This window comes from Canis lupus, chromosome 16 (assembly GCF_048164855.1).
Source record: "Canis lupus baileyi chromosome 16, mCanLup2.hap1, whole genome shotgun sequence".
NCBI classification, from domain to species: domain Eukaryota; kingdom Metazoa; phylum Chordata; class Mammalia; order Carnivora; family Canidae; genus Canis; species Canis lupus.
This window is the reverse complement of record NC_132853.1, coordinates 14,246,787-14,273,086: the sequence shown is the minus strand read 5'-3', so window position 1 is coordinate 14,273,086 and position 26,300 is coordinate 14,246,787. Positions and strand designations below refer to the sequence as shown.

Here is a 26,300-nt window from a genome sequence, read left to right as displayed (position 1 = left end):
ACTATTAGAAAAAGGTCATTTTAGCCGATGGAGTTAAAGCATCCCCCCCCCCCGCCCGCCCTCCTCCCTCTTTAGGACATGCCCTCTGAGTGATTTCTCAGTGAGATTGATCTGGCCCGCAGCTTGGTGGTGGCCTCCTGGTTCCTCTGCCAGGATTACGGCTGTTGGGTGAGCACAACAGTGCTTAAGGGCTTGGTTTCTTAAAGCCTCCTGCCCAGTGGGAAGCCCATGTCTGTACCTTATCTGGGCATCCTGGGCAAATTGCTTACCTTTCTGTCTCTTAGCTTCTATATCTGTAAAATGGGAGTATTGTAGTAATACTGTACGGGCTGTCATGAGGATTGAGTCAACGAATGTAAAATGCTACAACAGTACACATGGTAAATGCAATGAAATTGCTTGGTATAGTATTTGTTAATGATTAATGTTTGTATTTGTAATACATTAGTAATTAATTGATATTAATATAACAGCCATAGAGGGGTGCCTGGGTGGCTCAATCAGTTGAGCGGCTGCCTTTGGCTCAGGTGGTGGTGATCCCAGGGTCCTGAACTCGAGCCCTGTATTGGCTCCCTGCTTAGGGGGAGTCTGCTTCTGTCTCTCCACTGCTGTGCACTCTCTCTCTCAAATAAATAAATAAATAAATAAATAAATAAATAAATCAATCAAATCTTAGAAAAACCCAGCCATAGAAGGTAATGTATTATTAGTATAATATATAGAGCTTTCTGGTCTGCCTAGAAAACAAGACTGAAATGTTCGCTTCCAGAAGACCTTACCTTCCCATGTTTGTGCTTATATACTAAAATCATTATCCATGTGTGTGGTCCTGTGTATTTACTGGAAAGATAACATACCACAATGTTAAGGAAAACATGAGAAGGGGTGTCTGGCTGGGTCATTTGGTAAAGCGTGCAACTCTTAATTTCAAAGTCGTGAGTTCAAGCTCCACGTTGGGTATGGAGCCTACTTAAAAAATAAATGAAGAATAAAAGAAGTAAGAGAGGGGAGTCTGGATAGCTCACTTGGCCAAACACCTGCCTCTGGCTCAGGTCATGATCCTGGGGCCCTGGGATGGAGTCTACTCATCTGTTTTCCTCCTAAACCATTGTATCTGTTTTTTTTTTTTTTTTTTTTTTTACTTTTACGGAAAGTGCTCCAGTGGACATTCCTGTACTTGTCTCTGTACACAAGTGAGAATGTCTCTCTAGAGGTAATAGAGGTGTCTTAGAGGTGATATTGCTGGGGGATAGAGTAGATGACTTATTTTAACCATACAGCTTCTATGCTCACCACTGGTCGGTGTGGACATTTCACCAATCTGTTGAGGGAAGTGTCCTATTTGTCATGATGGCATCTCCCTGATGTCTCATTCTGTGGAGTCTCCCCAGTTGTGTACTGCCCCCCACACTTTCCACCCAGAGCAGCACAGCCTTCTTTAGGTCAGTGTACTGTTGCCCTCTGAAGTGCCTGTCTGGGATCTTTGCAGGAAGGTGTTTTGCGGAGAATGTCCTCTACCTCTCCTTTCCAGAAGTCCTAGGAGTCCAGAGAGCTTTATTGACAAGAGAGATGGACAGCAAGTTGATGTGAAGCTGAATGCAGTGACCTTGCAGCCAAGTTCAGAGGGGCTGGCTGTGGCTTTTCACCCCTTCATGGTTACAAAGTGCCTGTCCTGCCCTGCAGGTTCCTTCGGGAGGCCACAGCTTGGAGCCCAGCTGCATTTCCTTTGCTGATAAAACTGAGAGGCCAGTTCTTACTGGGCTACTCCAGGCTGTTGTCTGCTCATCTTAAGGTCAAGTTCTCAGGACAGGCTGAGAGGTCTCCCCTAGGAGACCTAGAACTGGGCAACTGGGGAGGAAGGGGGTGACCTAGGAGACAGGTCCTGTCATCCATACCTTAGAAAGGAAGATCTCATCTTAGCCTCTGTCTTCACTTCTTAATGCCTTCACTGTACTGCTCCATCTGTGGAAATGCCCCTATAGCATCTCATGGCCGTATACAGAAGTTTCAGCCCTCATCTTTTTTTTTTTTTTTTTAGATTTTATTTATTTATTCATGACAGACACAGAGAGAGAGGCAGAGACACAGGCAGAGGGAGAAGCAGGCTCCATGCAGGGAGCCTGATGCGGGACTCGATCCCTGGTCTCTAGGATCACTCCCCAGGCTGAAGGCGGCACTAAACCGCTGAGCCACTGGGGCTGCCCTCGTCTTTTTTTTTTTTTTTTTTAAATGAAAGATTTTTATTTATTTGAGAGAGAGAAAGAGAGAAAGCATGAATGGGAAGGGGAAGAGGGAGAAGCAGGCTGTCTGCTCGGCGGGGGCTTGATCACAGGATCCCGGGATCATGACCTGAGCTGAAGGCAGATGCTTAACTGACTGAACCACCCAGGTGCCCCTTCGGCCCTCATCTTATAGCTGAGCAAACAGACTAGGGAAGGGGTCCACAGATGATGAGAGGACATATCTGGTCTAGAAGCTGGTTCTACCTCTGCCTATGACTCTGGCCCAGTACTCTTTGCACACCAGTTTGCTGTGTTGCGGAACACAAGGTGTTGCTGCATACGCACACATATGTATGTTGCAGATTTGAGGGTGGGCATGGGCAAGGGTGATGTGGGGTTTTTTCAACATTTTGTTTTGAAATTTACCAATCTCTGCAAAAATCAGAAGAGTAGTACAATGAGCATTTGTATTCACCTTGGTTCTCTTCTTATTAATACTTGCCGGTTGTTCTCTCTCTTTTTCTCTGTATAATGATGGTAAGGTAGAGACAAGTTGCAGACATCATGACCTATTCCATCTAAACACTCACCAAAAACTCCCTGAAATAAAGGCATTTTCTGATGTAACCACAATACTATTATCACATGTAAGCAATTAAATTAATATTAATTTTAAAATATAGTTTAATATATAGTCTATATCTAAATGTTTCCAGTTGTTCCAAGTTTGAATATGGACTGTGTGTCAGGTTATATTATTGACTTATTATTAGTGATCACTTATTGTACTTGATTGTCACACCTCTTTAGTCTCTTTAAATATAGGACAGCAGACCCGGCAAAGTGGTTTTATAGAATGTTCCATATTTTGGATTTGTTTGAATGTCTCCCCCGCCCCTGCTTCTTTTTAAAACATTTTCCTTGAATAGTCCTTGATTTTATTGAAGGAAGATGAAATGAGTGACCTGTATGCTGACATCAAAGAGGAAGAGAGAAATTCCTGTTTTATCCTCAAAGTCAGAATTGTGGTGTCTGCTTTCCCCCGGTAGGGTCAAGAGGATTCTCCATGAACTGTGCTCAGGTCTGTTGCTTATTGGGTGGGTTGGTGCATCTAGGCTGTTTTTGTTGGAGAAGCAGTTCTAGGAATTCTTCCTGGGAAGGCTTCTCCATGGGCCCCCTTGGGGGATGCTTCTCTGAGGTGAGGGAGTGATATGGCCTTCTTACCTGCCAAGAAACCCCTTGTGTGTTATTTTGCCCCCTTGTGTATTTCTTTAACCATTGGGTAGAGATTTATGTTAACTAGCTAGGTTATTCAGATTGGCTTAAGAAAAAAAGAAGACATCAAAAGGAAAAGGAAATTCAGAAAAGCTCTTGTAATAGATACCCTTATGAAAATTGGCTTCAGGAGTGGCTGGATCTAGGTGGGTCAGAAAATATTAGACAATCTGTCCCTATCTCTTAGCTCTGGTTTCCTCCACATTCACTTTGTTCACAGGCAACTCTCCTCTCATAACATAGCCAGCAACTTTGGAAACCCCAGGGGTTAGTGAGCTGCTTCTTCCTGTGGTGCCAGCAAAAATCAGGTGTTCACTCTGGAGCAACCAGGTTTATGTGCCCTTTCCTGAAGCCATCACTGTGGCCTAGTGAATGGAATACATGGATTAGTCAGGCCCATGGGACCCACTTTAGAGTTCAGGACAGGTAGGTTGAGAGGACAGCCCCACCTGAATCACAACAACAACAGTGGTGTCAGAGTGCTTCTCAAGGGAGAATCAAGGTCCGGGCAGCCCGGGTGGCTCAGCGGTTTAGTGCCTGCCTTCAGCCCAGGGTGTGATCCTGGAGACCCTGGATCGAGTCCCACGTCAGGCTCCCTGCATGGAGCCTGCTTCTCCCTCTGCCTATGTCTCTGCCTCTCTTTCTCTCTCTGTCTCTCATGAATAAATAAATAAAATATCTTTCTAAAAAAAAAAAAAAAAAGAGAGAGAGAGAGAATGAATCAAGGTCCATCAGCCAGAAGAAGAAAGGGCCTAAGTGCTGAGCAGCAGAGATCTGGTGAGAGGCTGGAGGAGCCTCTGGCCCAGTCATCACCTCCTCTCCTTGGGTCTCCACTACCCTTCATTTTGGATTTTTTGGAGGTCAATATCTATGGGGATCATTTGTGGCTGGGTCCCAGCTCTGCTTCTTAGTATAGCTGTGTGATCCTGGATAGAAGCATTAACCTCTCTGGGTCTTAGTTTACTCATCTAGCAAATGGGGAGGATATTGTTTTAAAGATTTTATTTATTTATTTGAGAGAGAGAGAGAGTGAGCATGAGTAGGGGCAGAGGGTAGGAGAAGCAGACTCCCCACTGACCAGGAGGGGCTCGATCCCAGGACCCTAAGATCATGACCTGAGCTGAAGGCAGATGCTTAACTGACTGAGCCACCCAGGCACCCCCCAGATGGGGAGGATATTAATATCCTTTCCTTATAGAGCTGTGAGTATTCAATGGAATAATAGGTGTGCAAATGCCTGTGTCTTGGGATGGTGTTCATTACCCTATGAGGTGGTTTTCCTGCTTAGGATGAGCAGCACCTGCCCTCAGAACTGCTCTTGGACAGCTGGGATGGTGACCGACACCAGGCCATGGACACCTCAGGATGGGTGGGGTGATTTCTCCATGGGGGACCATAGAACTGTCCCCACACGGAGACCATCTGAGCCCTTCGCTCATCCTCCAAGCTCCAGATGAGGAGAGGAAGAAGGTGGAAATGAACGGGCTGGCCCAGTGATTCCAAAGTTGGAACTGGGAAAAGTGACATTAGGTGGTACAAGGACACAGCCTTGCCTGACATTGGTCCCTTGAGAGAAAGCCATTCCCCTTTGGGTTCTCTCACAGTGTTCCTCCCAACCTCAAGGAGAAAATATCAGATGCTAACATGTCTTTAGTACCTCTGTAACAGTTGCTAATCTTCCTTATTAATAGAGATAGCAGGTCTAGACTCAAGGCCTTGGGCAGGCAACAGTGTCCAGCTAGCTGAAATGTGATAACATTGTTTGATTTTCATCATATTTACTTTTTTTGGGCAGGGTGTCAAATGATCCCTTATTGAAATATTTTCCTTTGTAGTTCTTAACTAGCGGGGCATTCCACGGTCCCACTATTGATGTTGTCTGTGACGTCATGAGGGTGGCAACATCAGCATTGCAGCCCATAGGCTGCACAGTCCCTAGGATCTCTTCAATGGTTCCAGAGAGTTCTTTGGCTAAAGATTGGTGCCCTGTCTTTTGGGCAGTGTAGACAATCTTGTCAAAAGTGGTATTTCCACTGTGTTTAATGTTTTCCACTTCTTTCTATGTCCTGGCAGTTCCTTTGCTAAGCAGGGCAGAGACAGAAGGTTCCTCTTCAATTTGGGCCTGCTGTTCTGAATGGTCAGTTTCACTGTCATCCTCAGACCCTTCCAATCACCAGCTGCCTTGATGATGTCATCACCAACTTTTATGGAGACAGCCCAGGCTGCCGATCTTTGGGGCCAGGGCAGACAGAGGTGGCACGACTTTGATCTCACTGGGCTTGAATTAGGCGGCATGGTAGAGGTGGCTGGTGTGGGATGAGCCCGGATTTGGGACCACCTAAGACAGTTACACCTTCACTGCAGCCACACTCTTATTTTTCTGAAAATACTTAGAAAAAAATGCCTCTCAGCTTGGCAGGAAATATGGTACTTTTGGAGTCCTCCCTAGGGTTGTCTAAAAGCTGGAGTGGCTTTCAGGCACTCCTAAAGAAGCCTTGGTGTTGGAGTGGCTGCTTCACAGTTGCTAGACTCACCAGGCTGCACCAGCTTGAAGCAGGGCCCTAAGAAGGTGTCTTTTTAGCCACCCCATATAAGTGTTTCCACCTGTGATTTCCATCCCCCGGGACCTCAGTGCTCTGCCTTTCCCTACAGCCAAACAAGGGCTGTCAAGTCAAAAGCCCAAAGATTCTTCTGGGGCCAGGGAAGCTCAGATTCTAGGACACAGGATCCTCCTGGAGGGGTAACCTTCCTTACTTCCTCCTTCTAACTTCTTTTGCCTGTTTTTCCCTCTTTCCTCCCTTCCAGTAATGTTTACTGAGTGTTGGAGTGTGTCAGATGCCATTCTGGGTACAGGGTAGGGTGGAAGGAAATATGATGTCTGAGATGAATAGTTTCTGCCTCTATGGGCTTTATGAGCCACGGGGACAGAAAGACCCAACAACAAGTGAACAGACAAATCAATCAAAACAAAACAAAACGAACAAGGTGCCCAGTAACCAGAGTAACCATGTACTCTGGGTAAGTGCTCAAAGAAGGTCTCTCTGGGGCGGGGGCATTCTTTTGGGAGAGCTCAACAGCTGAGATAGCAGCTCAGTTAATTTCCCCATTGGATTATGGGTTATGTTACACTCTCAGTTAATTGTCCCACCTATACTTATTCTGGTGCACTCTACTCTTTGTGGGGTGCAGTGGGTTGCAGCTGTTTCTGCTCCAGACCCTGCTTTCCCAGTATCCTGAAGAGAGTTATTCTCATCACTGCCACGGGGCCACGTGAAAGTCACTGCTGGCTTTGCCTGGAGACTGTCTTAGGACACCCTTCCCTACATGTCCCCTGCCGTGACAGGTTGACTGATGGTGTTCACACAGAGCTGGCTCCTGAGCCTGGCTCCCTGTAACCTTGAAACCTCTATAGTCTATTAAGAAGGGAAGAACTGGGAGACTTCAGTCCTTTAGTTACCAGCTGTGACCCATTATCTGTGACCTATGCAGCCCCTTATCCTGCCCTGTGACTGAGTGAAGGGGGCCTGGACAGGGGAGAAAATGGATAGGAGCAAAGAGTTTGGAGCCTTGGATGAGAGGCATACAGACCGTGCACAGCTCTGGGACTTGGGGGAGGCCAAGATGGGGGCAACTAAATGGGGCTCCCCCTGAGGGTGGAGGGGAGTGGCTTACCAAAAGAGCTTAGATTACAACCGGAGTGACACAGGCTAGACAGCTGGAGGGACTTTGCTGATGGAAGGAGCGATGGGCCCAGAAAGCCTGCCTGGTAGAAAGCTTGCAAAGCTCAGACACAGCTGTTCAGCAGGATTCTCAGGGCTGGGCCCGGTGGGGCGAAGCTCCAAGCCAGGGGAGTCTGTGTCAACACTGAAGATAAAGCCCTGTGTTTGCCTTTGAGGCTACGGAGGGTCAAAATGGGAAAGAGCTATTAACACATCAGTGAGTTCCAGTCCAGAGTCCGTTGTGAAGGAAACACCTTTCCGTGGGGCAGAAAAGCTTTGATTACACCCACCAGTAGGGGCAATTTCCTCTAGGAAGGAGTATCCATCCCAGAGGAGCAAGAGATTAGTTTAGACAACAGAAAAAAAAAACAATATTTATCAGGAATCAGGTAGATGAAGCCCTAACCTATGAATTTTCTGGTTGACCAGGCTCATGAGTTGTCTGCAGGCCACACAGTGATCCTCCTGGTGTTGATTCAAAGGTGAAGTTAGTGCTCTTGCCTGGCCAGGTGCCAGCTAGCACACTCTGCTTGGCATCCCATCCTGGCCCCCACATACAGACACGAGCACATACACAGACACACTGACACACACCGACATATACACACCCCTGGTGGAATGTATGTGCAGGGGACCCAGGCATACTGCTGTGAGCACCTAAACCCTAGATTGTGTATCAGTTAAATTCCTGTGTACATAGCAGTACCTCGGTCTTTCTAAAGACTCTTGTGTCTGGCAGATATATACAAGTCAGGAGCAAAAAGGGGAACCAAAGAGAAGTTCTAGAGTCAGGCTCACAATACCCCTCTGGTGCTCACTCTAATTTTTGTCAGGCTCAGTTATTTGGTTTCCCAGTGAACAGTCACTGAGCAAGGATTCCAAACCCCACAGCGAGAAAGGCCACTCAAAGAGTCTTTGTCAGGGACTGTCATAGGCATTCTCATTTGAAATGTTCGACAATATCTATCTCTTAGTGAATTTAAAACATAGTCCTTATACATTTGTATATAGTAGAAAAATACAAATGTAACAATAAAGATCATCATTTACTTCCAGATATAATCCCTGTTAATACCCCCCCCCCCACTATGAACATTTTCTTTTACTTTTTCTTACAGTGGATATCAAGTACTTACACTGTAAATAGAATTGTGCCCCCAGCAGTTAGCGATGCTGTGCCATTCTTGGGTCAGCTAGATCTCCACTCGGCCCACTCCGCCACTCTACTCTTACTGCTGTTACTATTAATTTCAGTTTTTTGGGGGTAAAATTTACATACATTGAAATGCACAAATCTTAATTATACATTTTGGACAAATGGATTCCACCACCCTATCCTGATATAGAACATTTCTGTCTCTCCCGAAACTGCCTTACCCCCAGAGGCAACTACTGCCCTAATTTTTGCACAGTAGGTTGTCTGTCTTTAGAACTTCATATAAATAGAATCAAATTTTTTTTTGTATCTAGCTTTTTTCACTCAGCATAATGTTTTAGAAAATCATCCATGTTGTTGCATGTTTTGGTATTTTGTTCCTTTTTAGTACTCAGTGGTATGGATGTTCCACAGTTCGTTTATGGGCTGTCCATTTTGAGGTTTGTTTATTTATTTTTAAGTAATCTCTGCACCTGGTGTGGGACTCAGACGCACAACATCAAGAGTCACACACTCTTCTGACTGGCATCACCCACCTGGCCCCAGCCAGGTGTCCCTGGACTGTCCATTTTGAGTAAAGCCACTATGAACATTTTCATACAAGTCTTTGTGTGGACCAGCTATGCTCATTTAATTCTTGCAGGGACCTTCAGAGGGTGATGCTGTTGTTATCCACTTTTTACAGATGAGAAAACTTGAGGCTCATAGAGGTTAAAAATCTAGCCCAAGGCCACACAGATAGTAAAAGGTGGAGATGGGATTCTAACCCAGGTTTGTCTTTTTTTTCCCTCCCTGTGGTTATCTTTGAGCCACAGCTGTTTGGTGTCATTAATTATAGGGACAAATGGCTTCTCAGCAGCCTGTTCATAACTGTTATGTATCAGTTAGTACAGTATCAGTTAGTGCAGTACAATGGTTAGTATTGATAGTAATAGCTCTGAGTCACCAAGAAAACCTGCCTTTAAAAACAATGAAAACGTGTAAGATTTTTCAGAGAAATTTTCAGCCAAGTTTATTACAATAAAAGCAAGCCAGCAAACAAAAAGTTTGGTACTCAAAGCTCTAGTTGTCTGGAAATCTCAGTTAGGTGTAATACGTCATTTCTCAAGGAAGCCAGAGACAGAAGGCGTGACTGGGTATATAAAATAGTATATAAATAATACATGTATAAGAAACCATTCTGTTCTTTGTAGATCCAAACAGAATAGGTTTTTGGATAGTCTGCTGGTTCTTGCTTGGAAAGATGTTGCTAAGCAATGTTGCTAATATTATGGAAAGACAGCTTTCCTCCTCACTTTTCCACTCAGCCCCAAAAACCCTAGAGTGGAAGTGGCTTCAAGTGGTAGCCACAGCTGGGGAGGTTTGCTAATCTGTGAGGTGGGCACCAGGGACCCCGGTGTGAGAGGAGTGTGCCTCGGGCCACCCAGTCCTCATCCTTTTCTGCTCCTAATTCTCTGGATTGGCCCCTGGGGGGCCTCCATGCAAAATGTGCTGTTTCATATTCATCAGAAATATCACACACAGAAGAATCCTTTTGAACTTTTCTACTGTGGGAAAAATTATACTCATGCTACTTAGATTCATGGATTCACATTCCATAAATGAACCAGAAAGAAGTATTTTAAATACCTCCAGTAACCAAGGAATAGATAAAGAAATCCTTTCTTCCTCCTCCTACCCCGCTTTTTATAACCCCTGATCAAAAAATCAGCAAAGTTCTGATTGACATCATGCATGGCAGGCCCTGGGTACCAAATGATGTGCAGCCTGGGGGCTGGATCCCTGCCACTGAGTGGGATTTGTGGGTTTCCTCAGCCATGGTTTCCTTTCCCTGAAGCTCGGAAATGCCACACAAGCCACCAAGATCCGTTTCCAAAATCTGAGCCAGTTTCTAGGCAGATCCTCTATTTAGTATGAAATATGTGGCTCCAGGAAAGTATGGCTGTGCCAGGGCTCCCAAGGTTTGTCTTTGAGGCCTCCCAGGCTGGCCGTGGCATGACCTGTTGCTGTCACTGAAGGACCCTGTTGTAGTGGGATGGGGTCTTATGCTCGTGGTCTCTGAGAGGGGACGTTAGGAGCTGGGAGGAGAGTCAATGCATTGGGTGTTGTCAAAGATCCCTCCTGCATCTGTCTTTTCAAAGTAGAAATGTTGGGGCCCTGGGGGACTCAGCCGGTTATGCATCTGATGCTCGATTGCAGCTCAGGTCTTGATCTCAGGGTTGTGAGTTCAAGCCCCATGTTGGGCTCCATGCTGGGCATGGTGCCTACTTAAAAACAACACAAACCCAAACGAAGTGTAAATGACTTCCACACCTCAAACCTTCCCAACCTTTCCTGCCTCTCTCCCTCCCTCTTTTTCCTTACCGACCCCCCCACCTTTCCAATTTTTCCTTTTCTTCCTAGGTAGTATCCCGGAGACGCATGTGTAACAAGGCCCAGCAGGGGGCGCTGATGCACCTGCCAAGAATGCATGACATGACACCCCGTTGCTTACGGAGCACAGGTGTGAGTGCTCCATAGAAGTGACAGTGAGAGGCTTTGGAGTGATTTCTCCAAGCTGCTGTATATAAGGGTGTGCCCTCAAGGCATACAAGAGTGACAGGTGTTGGCGTGTCCTGAGCAGGTCTAAGGCTGTGTGATCCATAGGGTGGCTGGGACGCTGTCCCCAGCAGGAGGGGAGGGGCAAGGCATCTGAAAGAAGTCTGATTTTTATAAAAGCCCCACCCCCCCCACCCCCGCCCGCTGGCTCCAAAACCCCTCTTTGCTGCATATCTCTTCTGAATCCTAGCCGTCCTAGCTGAGTAGGGTTGCAGTCATTTTGCAGAGCCACGGAGGCACCAGAGGCACTGGAGCTAGCGGTGGAGTCGAGTCCAGTCGGGTGGGACTGGGAGGGAGCACCTGCTCTGCGCTCTCTCTGAGACCTGGGTGCTGGCAGCAGGGCTGATTCCCATTTTCACACGGATGTGTCTCCTGGAGCGGGTTCCCAGGCACAGAAGGCTCTTTTCTTTAGGCCCAAGCATGCGTGCCTGTCTCACCCCACTGGCCCCTTAGGAACAGGCTGTGCAGCTGTCTGCCCTGTGTTTGTGATTAACTTCCCATCGTGCCCTCCCTCCACTCCCACCCAGGCCCCCTCAGCCTTTGGGTCCCCCCCCCCCCCAACTAGGGCAGAGACCCAGGGTGGCAGCTGCTTGGCATTTATTCTCAGGGACTGTGGGTTTGGGGGTGGGCTGGAGCAGACCTTTGAGGTCCTGTGAGTGGGGTCACTGCTGGGGATAAATTGCTGGTGGTGGAGATGAGGGAGATCCCTTCTCTGCAGACCTCACTGACCTCCCTCGCTCTAGTCTGGATGTGTCCAGCCTTCTCTGTTGAGTCACTAACGTGAAAATTGTTCCCTTTCGATTCCCTTTCAAACTTTTGTGATTTCTTTAAGGGCCATGTCTTTGTTTGGTGCAAGTGTGTGGCTAACAGCTAACCCTTGCCTATTTTTCTCTTTTAACGAAGGTGTTTTAAGCTCGGAGCCTTTGTCAAGCAATAGTATTGAGCTAGAATTTAGTAAGTTTGTGTTTGTTGTCATGGTATGAATGACAAGCAATAATAGATTTGCATTTAGAGTGGTAATGTCTTCTTTTAAAATTAAGTAAAAAAGTGAATTGATTTAATTAAAGGAAAATAATAAATAACAGGGTAAATGCTGTTGAGACAAGAAATGGTAAAGGGTGTGTGTGAATGGCCTAATTTTGGGGAGCGGTGGCTGGGTCACACTGCCCAAGGTAGCTGGGAATGGGATTCTTTTGTGGTTTCATGTGTGTTAGCCCTGATTGTTTTGGGCAAAGATGATCTTCCATTGCTCACTTACCCTAGTCTCTCAGCACAAAGTAATAAACGTTGATGGAATGGAAAAGTCTAACATAGATGGCCACTGCCTTCCCTGACTTATGCCAGGAAGGCATAGGGGTGGTGCCCCCGCCCCACCAGCACCAGGTGCCCCACTGCAGCCCACACTCCACGTCAATTCCTCCCTTTCTCCTACATACCCCATCCAAGCCTCCTCTTCACTTCAGAACCGAAAGAGAGAAGGTCACTGGCCAGCTCCTTATGCTTTGGTGTTTTGGTATGGGGTGTGGGCAGAAGGAAGGGTCCTATCACCCTCAGCAAACTTCTACCTCTAGGGCCTTAGGTATCAGATCACATTTTGGTCTTTTAGGGACAACCTTGTGTTTTCAGCCACACTGGGGCTAGAAACATTGTGGTTGTAGAGGAACTGAGAGTGCCCAGAACCCTAGAACAAGAAGGATAACCTGCTTGGTGGAAAGATTTTTTGCCTTCATTCCAGTGCCCTGTTGACCACTGATGCCCTTGGCCTGGAATACCTCCCAGGCAGTGGGGGATGGGCTAGAGCCACCCATACTCAACTTGCCTGGGAAGGGGTTAGGCCTAGCACTGAGACGAAGCCTTCTTCTGTATAGAGTACACTCCATGCTGGGCTAGACCCATGGCCACTGCCCCCATCACCCTCTCTGTCCTGTAGCTGAAATAGTCCATCAGCTAACTTGTCTGTTTTGTGTTCTGTCGGAGGCAAAAGCCCTGAGCTGCTTGTGCTCTGCTCTGCCCTCTCTCCCACTGAGGGCACTCATTTCCCCATTCTTTTTCCAGACTGATTCTCAGGTCCATACCTGTGCACTCTGTACAGCAGGCCTAGCTGCAATCCCAGGGTGGGGCCTTGGTCACACAGTCTCTGGCTATAAATAGATGTCGGTGGCTATCTCTGTGATCCCCCACTGCCCAGGCAATCCCAGGAGGGCCTGGGCCATTGCTAATGGATGCTTCATAAATAAACCAGGCACATTTTGGCACCACCCTGGTGTTCCCTCCTCTCCACCTCAACTCCAGTGCCAGCAAGAAACTGTGCCCACTGCAGAGGTGGGGTTGAGGCCTCAGGCCCTGGAATTCATTTCCAGCTTTGTCCCTCTTCAGCAAACCCCCTTCCCTCCCTGATACTCTGTGCTTATATGAACACCAGACTGTATTAAAAACAAAAACAAAACAACAAAACCCAGGACAAGGCAAGTTGCCTCAGGGACCTCTATGGCCCCAACAGGGCTGTTCCCAGAGGATGGACTAATTGCCTTATTTAATTCCCTCCAGCCCTCTGCCCAAGTCCCTTCTCTAGGGGGAAGAAGAAGCAAAGCCAGTGTGGACATGAGGGTGGTGGTGATGGTGGTGAAGGCGCTAGGCTTCCTGTAGCAGATGGAAGTGAGTGAGTGGCAGGGACTGGGCCATGGCCTTTGCCCGGGAGCTGGCCAGTGACCTTCTGTCTTTCAGTTCTGAAGTGAAGAGGAGGCTTGCATGGGGTGTGCAGGAGAAAGGGAAGAACTGACACGGGGTGTCTGTGGCAACGGGGTGCTAGGTGCTGGTGGGGTGGGGCACGAGGCCCAAGTGTGGCCTGGGTGAAATTGATCCCTGACCCCAGTGTTGTGTCCACCTTCCAGCGCAGGGGGAAACACTGGTGCCCCTGGGGACTGACCGCAGCCCAGGGAGGGGTTGATGCTGGAGTAGCCCCCTCTGGCCTCGCGGGACAGTCCCTCCCGGACTCCGGAAAGGAGAGGTAGCATCCTGCTGAGTCTAACCGCCGGTGGCGGCCAGGGAGGGCGGGCGCGGGGCGCGGGGCGCGGGGCACCGGGCTCCCTCTCTACGCGCCTGGCCCCGGGCGGGCCAAGGCAGTTTCCCACGGACTAAGGACGCGCGTTTCGTCTCGGTGCATGTTTTTTTCTCTCTGTGTTTTAAAGACAGTGACCGCATTGGGGAAGTATCCCGGCGGGCCGGGCCGGGCCGGGCCGGAGAGCGCGTCAGCCGGCTTCGCCTCGGGAGGAAGCCCGGGGCCGCCAGCGGGGGCGGGGAGGGCGGGGAGGGGGGACGGAGAGGGCGCGGCGAGGCCCGGGGCGGGGGGGGCTGCCCGCCGGGAGCGGAGCGGAGGGCGCCGAGGGCGAGCGCCGGGCGCGAGCTGCCGGAACCGCCCGCAGCCGGGGTGTCCGGGCCGGGGCGCGGAAGGCGGGGCCGGGGCGGGGTCCCAGCGCGGGCGGCGCGTCGGAGCGGGAGCGGGAGCGGGAGCGGGAGCGGGAGCGGGAGCCCGAGCCCCAGCCCCAGCCCCAGCCCCAGCCCCAGCCCCGGAGCCGCCCGTCCGGACCGCGCCCGCAGCGAGCCTCGGGAATGCCTGCGCCAGGGGAGCGGGCGCCGGCCGCCCGGCGGGCTCCGGGGAGACGCTGAAGGTCGCCGGGAAGGGAGCGCCCGGTCACCTGACCCCCGGGGCGCACCTAGGCGGGGCGGGGCCCATGAGCGGCGGGCGGCGGGGGCCCGGGGCGCAGGGGCCGGCAGCGGGCGGCGCGGAGCTCGCGGAGCCGGGCGGACGGGGGCGCGCTGCGGGCGGGCGAGGGCGCGGCTGGGCACCGCCGGCGGCCTCGCCATGTCCCAGCCCGCGGGGAGGATGCATTGCCGAAAGGCGGGGATCCGCGCCGCGGTGGTGCTCATCGGACTTCTGCACAAATCCCGAAAACAGAATAAGGAGAAAAGGTAAAGCCGGGCAGCGCCGCCTCCCCCCACCCCCCTTCCTCCGCTCTCATCCTGAACCCCCGTTTTCTCTGGGGTGGAGTTTTCTAAAAGGACCCTTGGCTCCGAGTTTGTTGGGAAAAACCTCTGCTCTGTGCGCCTTCGGGGCAGTGGGTGACTCCGGAGCCTCACCCCCGACACCGGCTGTTGGGAGAAAGCCGAGGCTGGATACTGGCTGGGTCGGGGGTGCGGGGTGCGGGGTGGGGGGTGGGGGACAGCTGGGAGAGCCCTTCGGGCTCCATCATCAACAGAGGGGCCCCAAGTGCTTCGTCCCCATTTCCATTTGCCCATGAGGTGCCCTTCCTGAAGCCTGCAGCTCGGGTAGCATTGATCCGACCCCGGGTGACAACCCCTGGCTCAGCCCGAGTGCCCCAATGCGCCGGAGATGCCCTTTGCTTCTTTGTAACTTGACTGAGCGCGTGAGGTGCCTGCCAGGCCGTGATCTGCCTCCCTGGCGCAGTGCCGGCTGGCAAGAGCAAGTTTGGAGGTTGCTTGACAGTCCCCTCTCCCCTTCTTTGGATTTATTTTTCTCTTTGCATCTTCACCTTTCTTGGATTTACTCTACTGATTGTTTGTTCGGGGATGTTGGGGATCATTCTCTTGAGCTATTTCAGAGATGCTCTGGATGACTTACAGGGTAAGAGGTTGGGGTTTGGGGCAGGCAAAGGAGCTTCTGGGGCAGCTTCCTGGGCTCCAGTCCCTTGCTGCAGGCTTGATGTCGGCAAGACCCAAGGGAGCCGTTCACAAAGGCTGGCACACAGTCACTCCTCTGCCAGGGTACACAGGAGCCCAAAGCTTCCCAGCAACTGGGGGTCATCAGACTTGACTGTCCACAGAGAAGTTGTGAGGATTTGGGGTGACTCCAGTGGCTCTGCTGGATTCTAATTTGCAGAGGAGTTGGAGTGGTTAGTTCTGTGCTCTGCATTAGAAAAGGGCTAAGACAAGGGCTAAGACAAGGGCAGTGGAGCCAGACACTTGGATGGTGACAGGTGACCCCTGGGCTTGCCCAGAAGCTGGATGTGCCTGAGGGGATGGGGGCCCGGGCAGTGGACTGGAGACTTTGAGAAGCTGGCATGGGTTGCCTCTGGTGTGGGAGTCCCCCATCCCTCTTGTCCCCTTTCCTAAGATGCAGTCCAATTTTATGTTTCCCTGATATTTCCCCACAGTGTGAGGTGACTAGCCAGTGAAATGACTTCAGGTGGTTAAGCATGAAATAACATTGAGTCACCTAGTGAGAAGGTTCTTCCCTTTTCAGTTCTCTACCAATGCATGTGATTTCTTCAAAGAGAAAGTTTCAGGTTGGTGCTAGTCTGCCTTTAACACCTTTTTAACACTTGCTGATCTCTTTCATAACAAAGAGAAAGCAGACCTCTGGCTCCAGGCCTTTAAAGTGGGGAACAGTGCCTGCCTACAATTTAGGTTGTTTTTGTGCTATTTATTTTTAGGTTTCTCTCCTAGGTATGGTCAGTGGTACTGATTTTCCTCTTTGTGGTGGTGATATAAAGAAAGCATCACTTTAAATTAAATGTATTAAGTCACAAGTATGAGTCCATCTCACAGAAAAAGTTAGTAATGACACAAATGTTATAGAATGTGGCAGAAACCTTGCAAGTGATGTGGGCAATGGCTGATGCTGGGGACAAACCTGTCTAGCAGTAAAAGCTACCAGCAGGACTCCAGAGCCCAGTGCTCCAGGTCTGAGCCCCATTTCCCCCTAGACTTTGATTCCCTTTCATTCCCTGTCCTTCAATAGAGGGGGGGGGGGGTGAATAAGTCAATCCTCTAAGTCAGAGGGAGAAGGGATGACTGTTTTGAGATAACCAGCACCTGTTTTGAGGAATGAGAAGGATGATGTGCTTGATTGACAGGCAAGCTTCATCAGACCAGTTCCTGTTTCTGAGTATAGAGTGTATGTTGAGGTGGAAGACTGCCTGTGCAGTCCTGGCTTAGCCATTGACTGTGACATGATAGTATAGGTATAATCTCCCTGAGCCTGTTTCTGTGTACATACAAAAAGGCTTGAGTGAGATAATGTGGGTGAAGACGCACCTGAGAGATGTGAAGTGTCATGTGAGGATGAAGGGGTTTGAACAGAATGGTTCCTATTCGCCTCTTTCTGGGCTTGTGCCCTTGGAGAGAGACCAAGGTACCATGTCTGGTGATGGATGACAGCCATGCATGGGTTCAGGAGGCAGGTGCAGTGAGGCACAGGGAAGGATTGGACAGCGGACAGGAAGGGGTTGGCCAGGGTGAAGATGCCCTAGGCTCATGGCATCTTGTCCTTTGTCCTGGATGTACTATGCCCTTCCCTGCAATGCAGCAGACATTGGGGCCCTCCCAGCCCCTGCCTTCATCCTGTTCTGCTGTTGTTTCTGTCATCCTGATTGCTTTGGCCACAGACTTAACTTACCCAAGGAGAGGGGTTGATTTCATCTTGGTGCTAAATGACCTTTGCTTCTGTTGCTATACTCTGGGGTTTCTTTGTCTTTAAGGATCTGAAATGCAGTGCTCACTACTGACCCTCGCTCTATGGGCACTAGCCATGGGGGTTGGGGGTGGGGTAAATATGGGGTGTGCCGGAGCAGGCTGCAGCTGTCAGCCTCTCATACGTTGCTCCCCAGACTCCAGCCAGGCTGGATGTTCACTTTGTGGAGTCTCTGCTTCCTCCCCACCCTCATCACGGATCAGACTCAGATCCCTTCTTCATTCCTCCCAGAAGGCTTGATCCATCCATCGATCTTCCCAGCACCTTTAATTGACAGGTTTATGCAGATAGCACTCCTGGCTGTTGGCCTTAAGGGATGAAGTGGTCTTGTGTGGCATGGCAGTGATGGCCCTGTGGTTCTTGTCATCTTCCTGTGCTTCCCAGGCAACTTAGAAATATATTGCATATTGAAGGAGGCAGGTGTGCCAGGGAAGATGGTAATGACACAGATGTCCCAAATGTGCCCAGAACTAGGTGACCCCAGGTCACTTGTGGTAGGTCCTGAGAACCATGCTGAAAGCTTCACTCTCAGTTTGCCTCTTGGAGAAGTGGCTATTGTGCTCATCAGCCTTGACTTGACAATTCTGCATGAGAATTGTGGGGTAACCTGGAGGTTCTGTCTCTTTATGACCGTCTTCCAGGGACTCCCATCACCTGGGCTCCTGCAAAAGCAGTGGTGTATTTGTGAGGGGGGATTGATTTGAGCATGGTTCCAAGGAGGCACCTGAATGAAGCCTTCTTTGCAGATGGCATTTTGCCGACCACTTTAGTGGAAAGCTCCTTTAAAGTGCTTTGATTTTCAGATCCTGCTTTCTTGTAGTTGTGGCAGATTGGGGTAAGATGCAGAGCATCACCCTGACCATGATAGAAGTGGACAGGTGTGGGAGGTGGGGGAGTGCTTTCCTCTGAGGTGGCAAATGGGTACTTCTGGTGGGGAGGATTGAGGCAGAGAAACAATCAAAATATGTATGTTCCAAAAAGCATAGATGAAGCTGTATAGCCTTGGGAGTGACATTCTGGAGAGAGGTCACTTAGTGTAAATGAAAAGACATCTTATTGGGGGTAGTTTTTTGAGACAACTCCCACCATGGGGTTTATGAGGATAATAGTATGAATCTACTCATTATTCAGTAAACCACTCATGGTAGGCCCTGGGGGAGTGGTGGTGGAGCAGAACAGTGAATCTAACTAATCTGATCCCTCCGTTGTGGGGTATAATGATGGCCAGTAGGTTATTCCTGTGTAGATTATCAGAAAAGTTTATTCTAGCTTTTTTTTTTTTAACTTTTTATTGTGGAAATTTTCACACATGCACAAAAGTAGAGAGGATAGTGTAATATGATACCCAGTTTGAGCCATTATCAACTCATGGCCAATCTTGTTTCATTTAATTACCAACCCACTCCCCCACAAGATTATTTTGAAGTAAATCCCAGTCATGATATCATTTCATTCATAAATATTTCAGTATGTATCTTAAAGATGAGAATTTTTCTATGAAAACATAACACTATTATCATACTCTCTAAGTTAGCAGTAATTTCTTAATATATTTAATTAGTAAAAAATATATATGTATATTTAATTAGTGTTCAAATTCCCTTAATTGTCTCATAAGTTTTTCAAAAAATTTCTCAAAGATTTTCCTTATTTATTTGAAAGAGAACATACGGCATGCAAGCAAGGTGAGGAGGGACAGAGGGAGAAGTAGACTCCTTGCTGAGTAGGGGGCCCAGTGTAGGGCTGAGGGGGCTTGATCCCAGGACCCTGAGATCACGACCTGAGCCAAAGGCAGACCTGACCAGCTGAGCCACCCAGGTGCTCCTCAAATTTTTTTTTGAGACAGTATTAAAAAAAATCCACTATAACTGGTGATATGTCACTTTATGAGTTTTCTCCACCAACTTTCGTTTTGCTTATAATCTCTTTATTGGAGAAACTTGATTATCTTGGGGGAGTTTCCCATAGTCAGGGTTTTACGGATGATATCTCCTGGTGTCATTTAACATGTTCTGCTGTCCCCTATGATACTGTAAGATGGTATTTAGTTTTAGAGGCTCTATCATATTTGGATTTGTTTGTTTTTTGGGCAAGACCTCGCATTGGAGCTTATCAGATTGTCTGTTTTGGTGACATTGGCAGTTGATTGACTTGTCCGTGGAGTTTGAAGGCTGGTGTCATGGAGGATACTTGCATTCTGCCATGGGAGAGCATGTGGCAGGCCTACAAGCTGGCTGGATTTGGGGCCTAAGCCTGTGGAGTGTGCAGGAGTACTGGCCTTGGAGTCCCAGAATCCCAAGGTTGGAAGGGGCACCCAGTAGGAGCTGATCTATTCCCTGGCCCCAGAACAGATGGCTACTTGTTCTCTTCTTTGGAAGTGGCTGGGTCCTGCCCTTTGTGGAAGGGCCTGTTAGTTGCCCTTTCTTGTCTGATGTTTGAATGCCACCCGGTTTGCTGTCGTTGCTTTAAAGAACAAACATCTCCCTTTAGCCAGCTTCTCATTTTAAGCCTCACTGAGTGCCTGAGAAGTTAGACTCATAGAGTTCAGGGACAGAATTTGAGGCAGAAATGAGTTTTTTTTTTTTTTTTCTTCTTTGGAGCCACTGTTTTAATCTCCTGTTTGGTGTCCCTGCTTCTCGTCCTCCTTATCCATTCTTCTTATGGCAGCCAGAGTGGAGTTTTAAAAATTCAAGTAAAATCAAGTCTTCCCACTGTAGAAATCTCTCAATGGGCTTTCCATTATATTTAAATGAAATCCAAATTCTGAAGGTGGACCTTACTTCCACTTTGCCTCTCACTCATTGTGGTCACTGTATTTCTGCTTCAAAGGCCTTTCTGTTTCTAGAACATGCCATGTTTGTTCCTGCCCCAGGCCCTTTACATGTGCTGTTCATGGTGACTTAATTGAGTGGTGTTTCCTCTTTGTTGGATGTCAGCTCAAATGTCATCTCATCTAAAAGGACTCCCCTGACCATCCAATCTGAGCAGCTCACTCCAGTCATTATTACTTTACCCTGATTTATTTCTTTCACGGTACTTATCATTAACTGTTACTATCTGGCTTATGTAATAAACAGTTTACTGATGGTTCCCACCCCTAGAAAGTGAGCTCTCTAAGAGTGAGGACTTTGCCTTTTTCACTCTTGGGTCCCCATTTCCCAGAATAGGAGGTGCTCAGTAAATATTTGCTGTGTGAATGAATGGGTGCACATGAGACTCACTGACTCCCCAGAAAAAATATGCACACTGCCTGTTCCCCGAGGTCCTCTTAATACTGCAGTGCCCTCTGTCATAGATTTCAAGATGTCCTTTCCTTGTGTGGGGTTGGAGATTCTCCCCTTCTCTCTTGCATTCCCCTATAAGAAAGATTTGGAGAGAAATACAACTAATGATGTGCACATGTGGAGTGCCATTATGACTCTTTCTGACTCCTTTCCTGCTCCTGTGTGGTTAGGGGACCTGTAGATGTGAGGGTGCAGGCTCAGTCCTAAATCTGGGGCTGGGTGCCAGGGCTGCCCTGACACTGAGTTCCTAGATCTCCGGTCTTGGAGCTGCTGTCTGCTAGGCAGAGGCGGGCTCCCTTCATTCATGCCAAAGAGGGGCCAGTGCGTGTCTGGATTGGTGAACAATCGCCATTAGTGAATATATGTTTTTTCTAAAATACAGTTTTATCTCTTTGGAGTCCGCCTGGTACACAGATGGCCGGGTACCAGGATGTTGCCAAATAGACGGCCTGCCAAGCCCATTTGGTTAAACCAACGAAAATCACTTCTGTGTGGGTGGGGGCTGCTGGATGGCTCAGAAAATTTCTCAGTATTTTTAAGCAGATGAGGCCCTCTTGCCCCCCCCAACCCCAAACCCGCCCCACACACTGAGTGCCTTTGCCTCCTGAATCCATAAAGAGTAAATGAGGTAGGCAAGATGATTTCAGGTGGACACATGCTGTTTATTTTAATTGCTATTTAAAAACATGAATTCTGGCAACTGGTACTGGTTTTCCATGTATGATGGTTACATAACATCTTTAAAAAGTAAATTTAAGTAAAAAAAATTGCGATCAATTTAAAGAAAAGTGTTAAGAAAAGTAATAGTCAGGTGGCACATAGATTTGGGAAAAACTTGAGATGATGATGTGGAGATGTCTGCAGTTTGGAAGGAGGGGGCACCTTTCTTGTATATTCAGATGGGCTCCAAACACCAGGTGCTGGGGTTGCTGAAGGTGAATGGTTGTAATCAGCCAACATCTCCTGAGGCTTACTGTTTGTAGGCTTACATACCTGTGTTAATTCTACCAGTTAGTGTCTTCGTTTTCCAGTAGAGGGACAGAGGCTCGGAGTTTTAGGAGATGAGGTGGGGGGAGGGGTGGTGCAGAATCAGAGGTGGAGGGGTGGACGAACAGGGATTTTAATCCTGGTTTGTTCAGGTCCAGAGGCTGTGCTCTTAACTGTTACTTTATTTGGAACCCAGAATAAGCACTTATGCAGTGCCTGGCTTCTGAGAAGTGCCTAATACATGTATCTGCCACTGTTGTCACGAATGCACGGAAGTGCAGCACACTTGTACAGTAAGTGTCCAGTCTTAGGGCACAGTTCAGTGAACTTCCACGTATGTATCCATCTGTGGAGATGGCATCCACATCAAGACAGAACTTACCTGCCCCCTAGCAGGCTCCTTTGTGCCTTCCCACAGTCCAGTTATGATTAATGTGGAGTCAAGCCCTTTGCCTTGTATGTGGGACACCTGGGGTAGCCTTGACACCCATAATAAAGGAAAGAATATATTTGGGGTTTCATGAGTTGGAATTTCTTTCTTTCTTTTCTTTCTTTCTTTCTTTCTTTCTTTCTTTCTTTCGTTCTTTCTTTCTTTCTTTTCTTTCTTTTCTTTCTTTCTTTCTTTTCTTAATTTAAAGTAGGCTCTGTGCCCAATGTGGAGCCCGATTGGAGATTTGAACTCACAACCCTGAGACTAAGATCTGAACCGACAGAGATCAGAAATCAGACCCTTAACCACTTGAGCCACCTCAGGCGCCCCTGTGCGTTGGGATTGCTAAGTGGGGAGTCCTAGTTCATCCCTGAAGAAGATGTCAAAGAATCCACACTGATTTCTAGGGGCGAATGAGTTTGGTTTTACCTTTCCCTCTCCTTCTAGACACACTCAGTGGGAACGTGGAGCTGATGCTGTGTTTATTCACTGCCCTTGGAGCAAGGGTGGGTTGAAAAATTGTCACTTGCTTTTAAGCTTATCGGTTGTGAACACACTGTTTCATGAAGGCTGGAACTCTAGCCAAGTGCCTGGAGCCCTCTGAGGTGTGGGCTGACCCTGCCAGGCCTCAGGGTTAGCCCACTTCTCCAAAGGCAGGAGGGAGCAGGCATGTTGATTAGAGCCACCCTCCCCCCTTTTCTGTGTGTTTACCGTAAAGATCTATGCCAACCACTGAATCTGTATGGCAGAGTAAGGAGGCTGTGCTGGGGCCTTTTGTCGTCATGAGCCCTTACTCTTGAGATACAACTTGAAACAGCCCGCAAGCAAGGCACAGAGCTCACCAGGTTGACCAGACAGATCCCTAGAAGGGTGGAGGCAGGACTCCCCTCGCTTGTCCTCCCCTCGCTTGTCACAGTCACATGCTACACCACTGCATTGTCTTGGCTGCAGAGAGTGAGACAACAGCACCCTGGCACCTGGGAATCTGCCTGGTTGGAAGTGGCCCCTGCAGATTCCTCAGGTCTTCACAAAGCCTCTGTTCTGGGCCAGATACTGTTCTAGGTGCTGGGGATACAGCAGGGAACAACATAGGTGCAAAGCCCTGTGCATTCTTGAGGGGCTTTTATTAGGCCTACATGTGTTTTTTCCTTTTAAGCTGATATTTTAAACTTGGAAGGTTCCATGTTACAAATGGGTTTTTTTTTTTCAGTCTTCTCCTGAGAAAGCAGAAGCTTTTGGCAACATTGGCTGGGCCTGCCTTCCTGCATCACATCTAAGCTGCCAGGAGCCTGCTTAGTATAGGGCTGGTCCCTTTCTGCTCACCATTGCACCCACACCTGGCCACGCATGGCCATCTCCCCCACCACTGAGGCATTGGATGTATAGTGTGGGAAGCAGGAGACTCAGGGGTGGGGGGCTGCATATTGGTACTAACTGAATGGTGGAGGCTATGGGCCAGGTCCCTGCCCTGCATGCCTTTGGGCTTCCTTGATTTGGGTAGGCCCATTGTGATTGGAAATGAGGGTTCCCTGCAGGAGATGGGCTGCAGAATGGCCACGTTAATTTGGCTTTAGATGTTCCTCCTACCTTTCCCTCCCTAATTGCTCCTCAGTAAAATAACAAAAATTATGGGAGGCTATATATTACAGTGTAAAAGCCAGGAATCCTAAGAGAAGGGACTGGGCTGGGAGCTTGCATTGGCCCCGCTGTATGCATGGCACCAGGCTGTCACCTCAATGTCTCATTCTCTGCACCTTGCTTACTGTCACCATCTCCATTTCATAGAGGAGAAAGCTGATGTTCAAAAGGGGTGACATTTCCAGTGTCATTCAGCTTGTACAGCAGAGCTGGGATTCCATCCCATATCTGCCTGATGCCAAACGCTGTGGCTTTTCCTCCATCGCCAATTTCACGGTGACCCCAGCTGAATTACTTGACCTCTCTGCCCTTGAGGGTAATGCCCTCTCTTGCCTCTATGAAGTGGGTGATGATGCAGCTCAGGTGTATGAAATGCATACCAGGTGTGTGAAATGCTTCAGAACATTAAGAACCGTGGCACCTTAACACATTATTTTTTAAGAAAGAGACTGGACTGGTTTCTGGGGCAGCTGGGCTTCTTTTGACTACTAGGCCTCATCTCAGGCAAGGGAGGGGGCAGTGGAGCCCAGAGTGGGGGAAAGTCTGATTTCCCAGGCTCTAGATAAACTGAAAGGGCTCCTGGCTGCTGTCCTCACTAATTAGAACAGAAATTGCTGATTCTCTATGAGAACGGGAAGGTCTGGGCTGGAGCCTGGGTTACCTGTGCCATCTGTATTTTAATAGAACATTTATTTTAATAAGATTTAATCTGAGATGCAAAGACAAAAACAGTGTGTAAATCAAGAGGTGACTGAAACAGGCTGTCTGAAAACGAGATCTTCAGATGTGCCAAGAAGGGCTTTTGAGTGTGACATCAACAAAAGCCAGTCACTGATAGCTGAGAAGGTCCCCCAAGGGCACGGCCACGTGGAGGCAGGACACAGCCTGTGGTGCAGGCGAGGGGAACAGGGACACCTGGCCTCCACGTCTTAGTTCCTCTGTCCCCCTCTCCCCCTTTTCTAGAAAGCGCTCCTATCCCTCTTTCCTCCTCTGTGATTGCAAGCACAGGCAGCAGTCCTGCTTATAAGTGGGTTGTGTTCCAAACGTTTATTTGTGCAGTTTCAAGTCACTTCCCATCAGTGTTTGTGGAGTGCCAGATATGGACCAGGTGCTGGACAATGGGGTCCAGGAGGAGAATAAGACCTATCTAAAGCTGCACATGTAGTGTGAACCCCATACAGAAGATGGGGGTGTGGGAGAAGAGGTGTAAAGCTCTTTGGAAGTCAAAAGAAAGAGGGAGCACCCAAGGAAGACTTTGTGGAGTTAGCGGCATTTGAGGTGGGCCATGGAGACTAGACAAAATTTCTGAAGGGGGAGCTCAAGTGGGGAAGTACATTCCAGTTAAATGGGACAGGGTAAGCAAAGGAATGGAGGTAGGGAGAGCAGAGGACATGTTCAAAACTCAGTTGGACTGTGGTGTGGATTTCATACTGGGCAATAGAGGGAAATGAGGCTGTCAGTATCACCTGAGGCCACTTTGTGGTTGGTGTTAAATGCCAAGGAGTGAAGGGCATGTTAGACTTCTCTGTTCCCTGCCTCCCCTAAACTATGGCAGTTTGGTACCCTAGTTAGCATAGAAAAACAGAATTAGGATTACAGTTGAAATAGAGTTCTATAGTTTTTGTCATAATTCTGTTTATCAAGGGTTTGGGGCTAGAGGGTCTTTGTGTTGGTGGAGTGGTGGGTGGTACCCCCAAAATGACTCTTCTGATTGGCCATTTAACTAAATGAGTTGGGAATCTTTTGGTTGCACATGACAGAACTTCAAGGAAAAGAAAAATTTACTGGTGATTGGAATGTTCATGGGGGACAGATTCAAGTATGACTGGATCTAGGGCTTGAATGGTGTCCTTGGACACTGTTCTCTCTCCCCGTCCCTAAGCTATGCTTTCTTTTGGGTTGAATTCATCCTCAGATAATCCACAAAGGAAGATAATGGCTGCTCCAGACTTACATTCTATCAGTTTGGTGACACCAATGGGAAGAGCAAATCTGTTTCCTAGTAATTTTGATGAGTCCCAAAGATTACCTACCCTGGACACAGTGGGTCACATGCCCATCCCTGAACTTTGGTCAGAGGAACGGAATACACTGATTAGTCAAGTCTAGGGGTTGTGCCCTCCTCCGACTCCCCGGTTCCAGGGATGGAGTAACCTGGACTAAGGAAATGTGAGGGAGGTCACCTTGGGAAATCTGGTGTGTTGCTATGAGTAGACCAGGGAATGGAAACCGGACAGGATAAAATAGCAGCTTCCCTCTCTGCTGGCCCTGGAGTTTAGTTGGTATTGGTCTCTCCTCAGTCTTGTCCACTTCGTTGGTGGCTGCAGTTGCTGGTATTCTCCCAGATGCAGGGATGCCCCCTTCTGCCTCTGCTGAGTGAGGTGTTGTCTCTTCTCTGATGCAGCCTTGTTGGATCCCCAACCTTAATTTTTTTTTTTTTTTGGATCCCCAACCTTATTAAACACACTTCCCAGAGTCCATTCTGAACATCGAGGCAGTCA

At 48.6% G+C, this 26,300-nt stretch overlaps 1 protein-coding gene across 8 annotated transcripts in view; it reads left to right on the top strand.

The window, feature by feature from the left end:
* Nucleotides 1-26,300, top strand: part of RAP1GAP2 (RAP1 GTPase activating protein 2) — a 222,238-nt gene that overhangs the window by 68,608 nt on the left and 127,330 nt on the right. The window contains exon 1 of one of the 8 annotated variants that reach the window (XM_072779002.1): nucleotides 14,782-14,939. The exons of the other annotated variants lie outside the window; for them this stretch is intronic. Within the exon in view, the coding sequence (XP_072635103.1) occupies nucleotides 14,833-14,939 (107 nt within the window). The 5' untranslated portion in view covers nucleotides 14,782-14,832. Of the gene's footprint in view, nucleotides 1-14,781; nucleotides 14,940-26,300 lie in introns of those variants that run through there. 8 annotated transcript variants of the gene reach the window in all.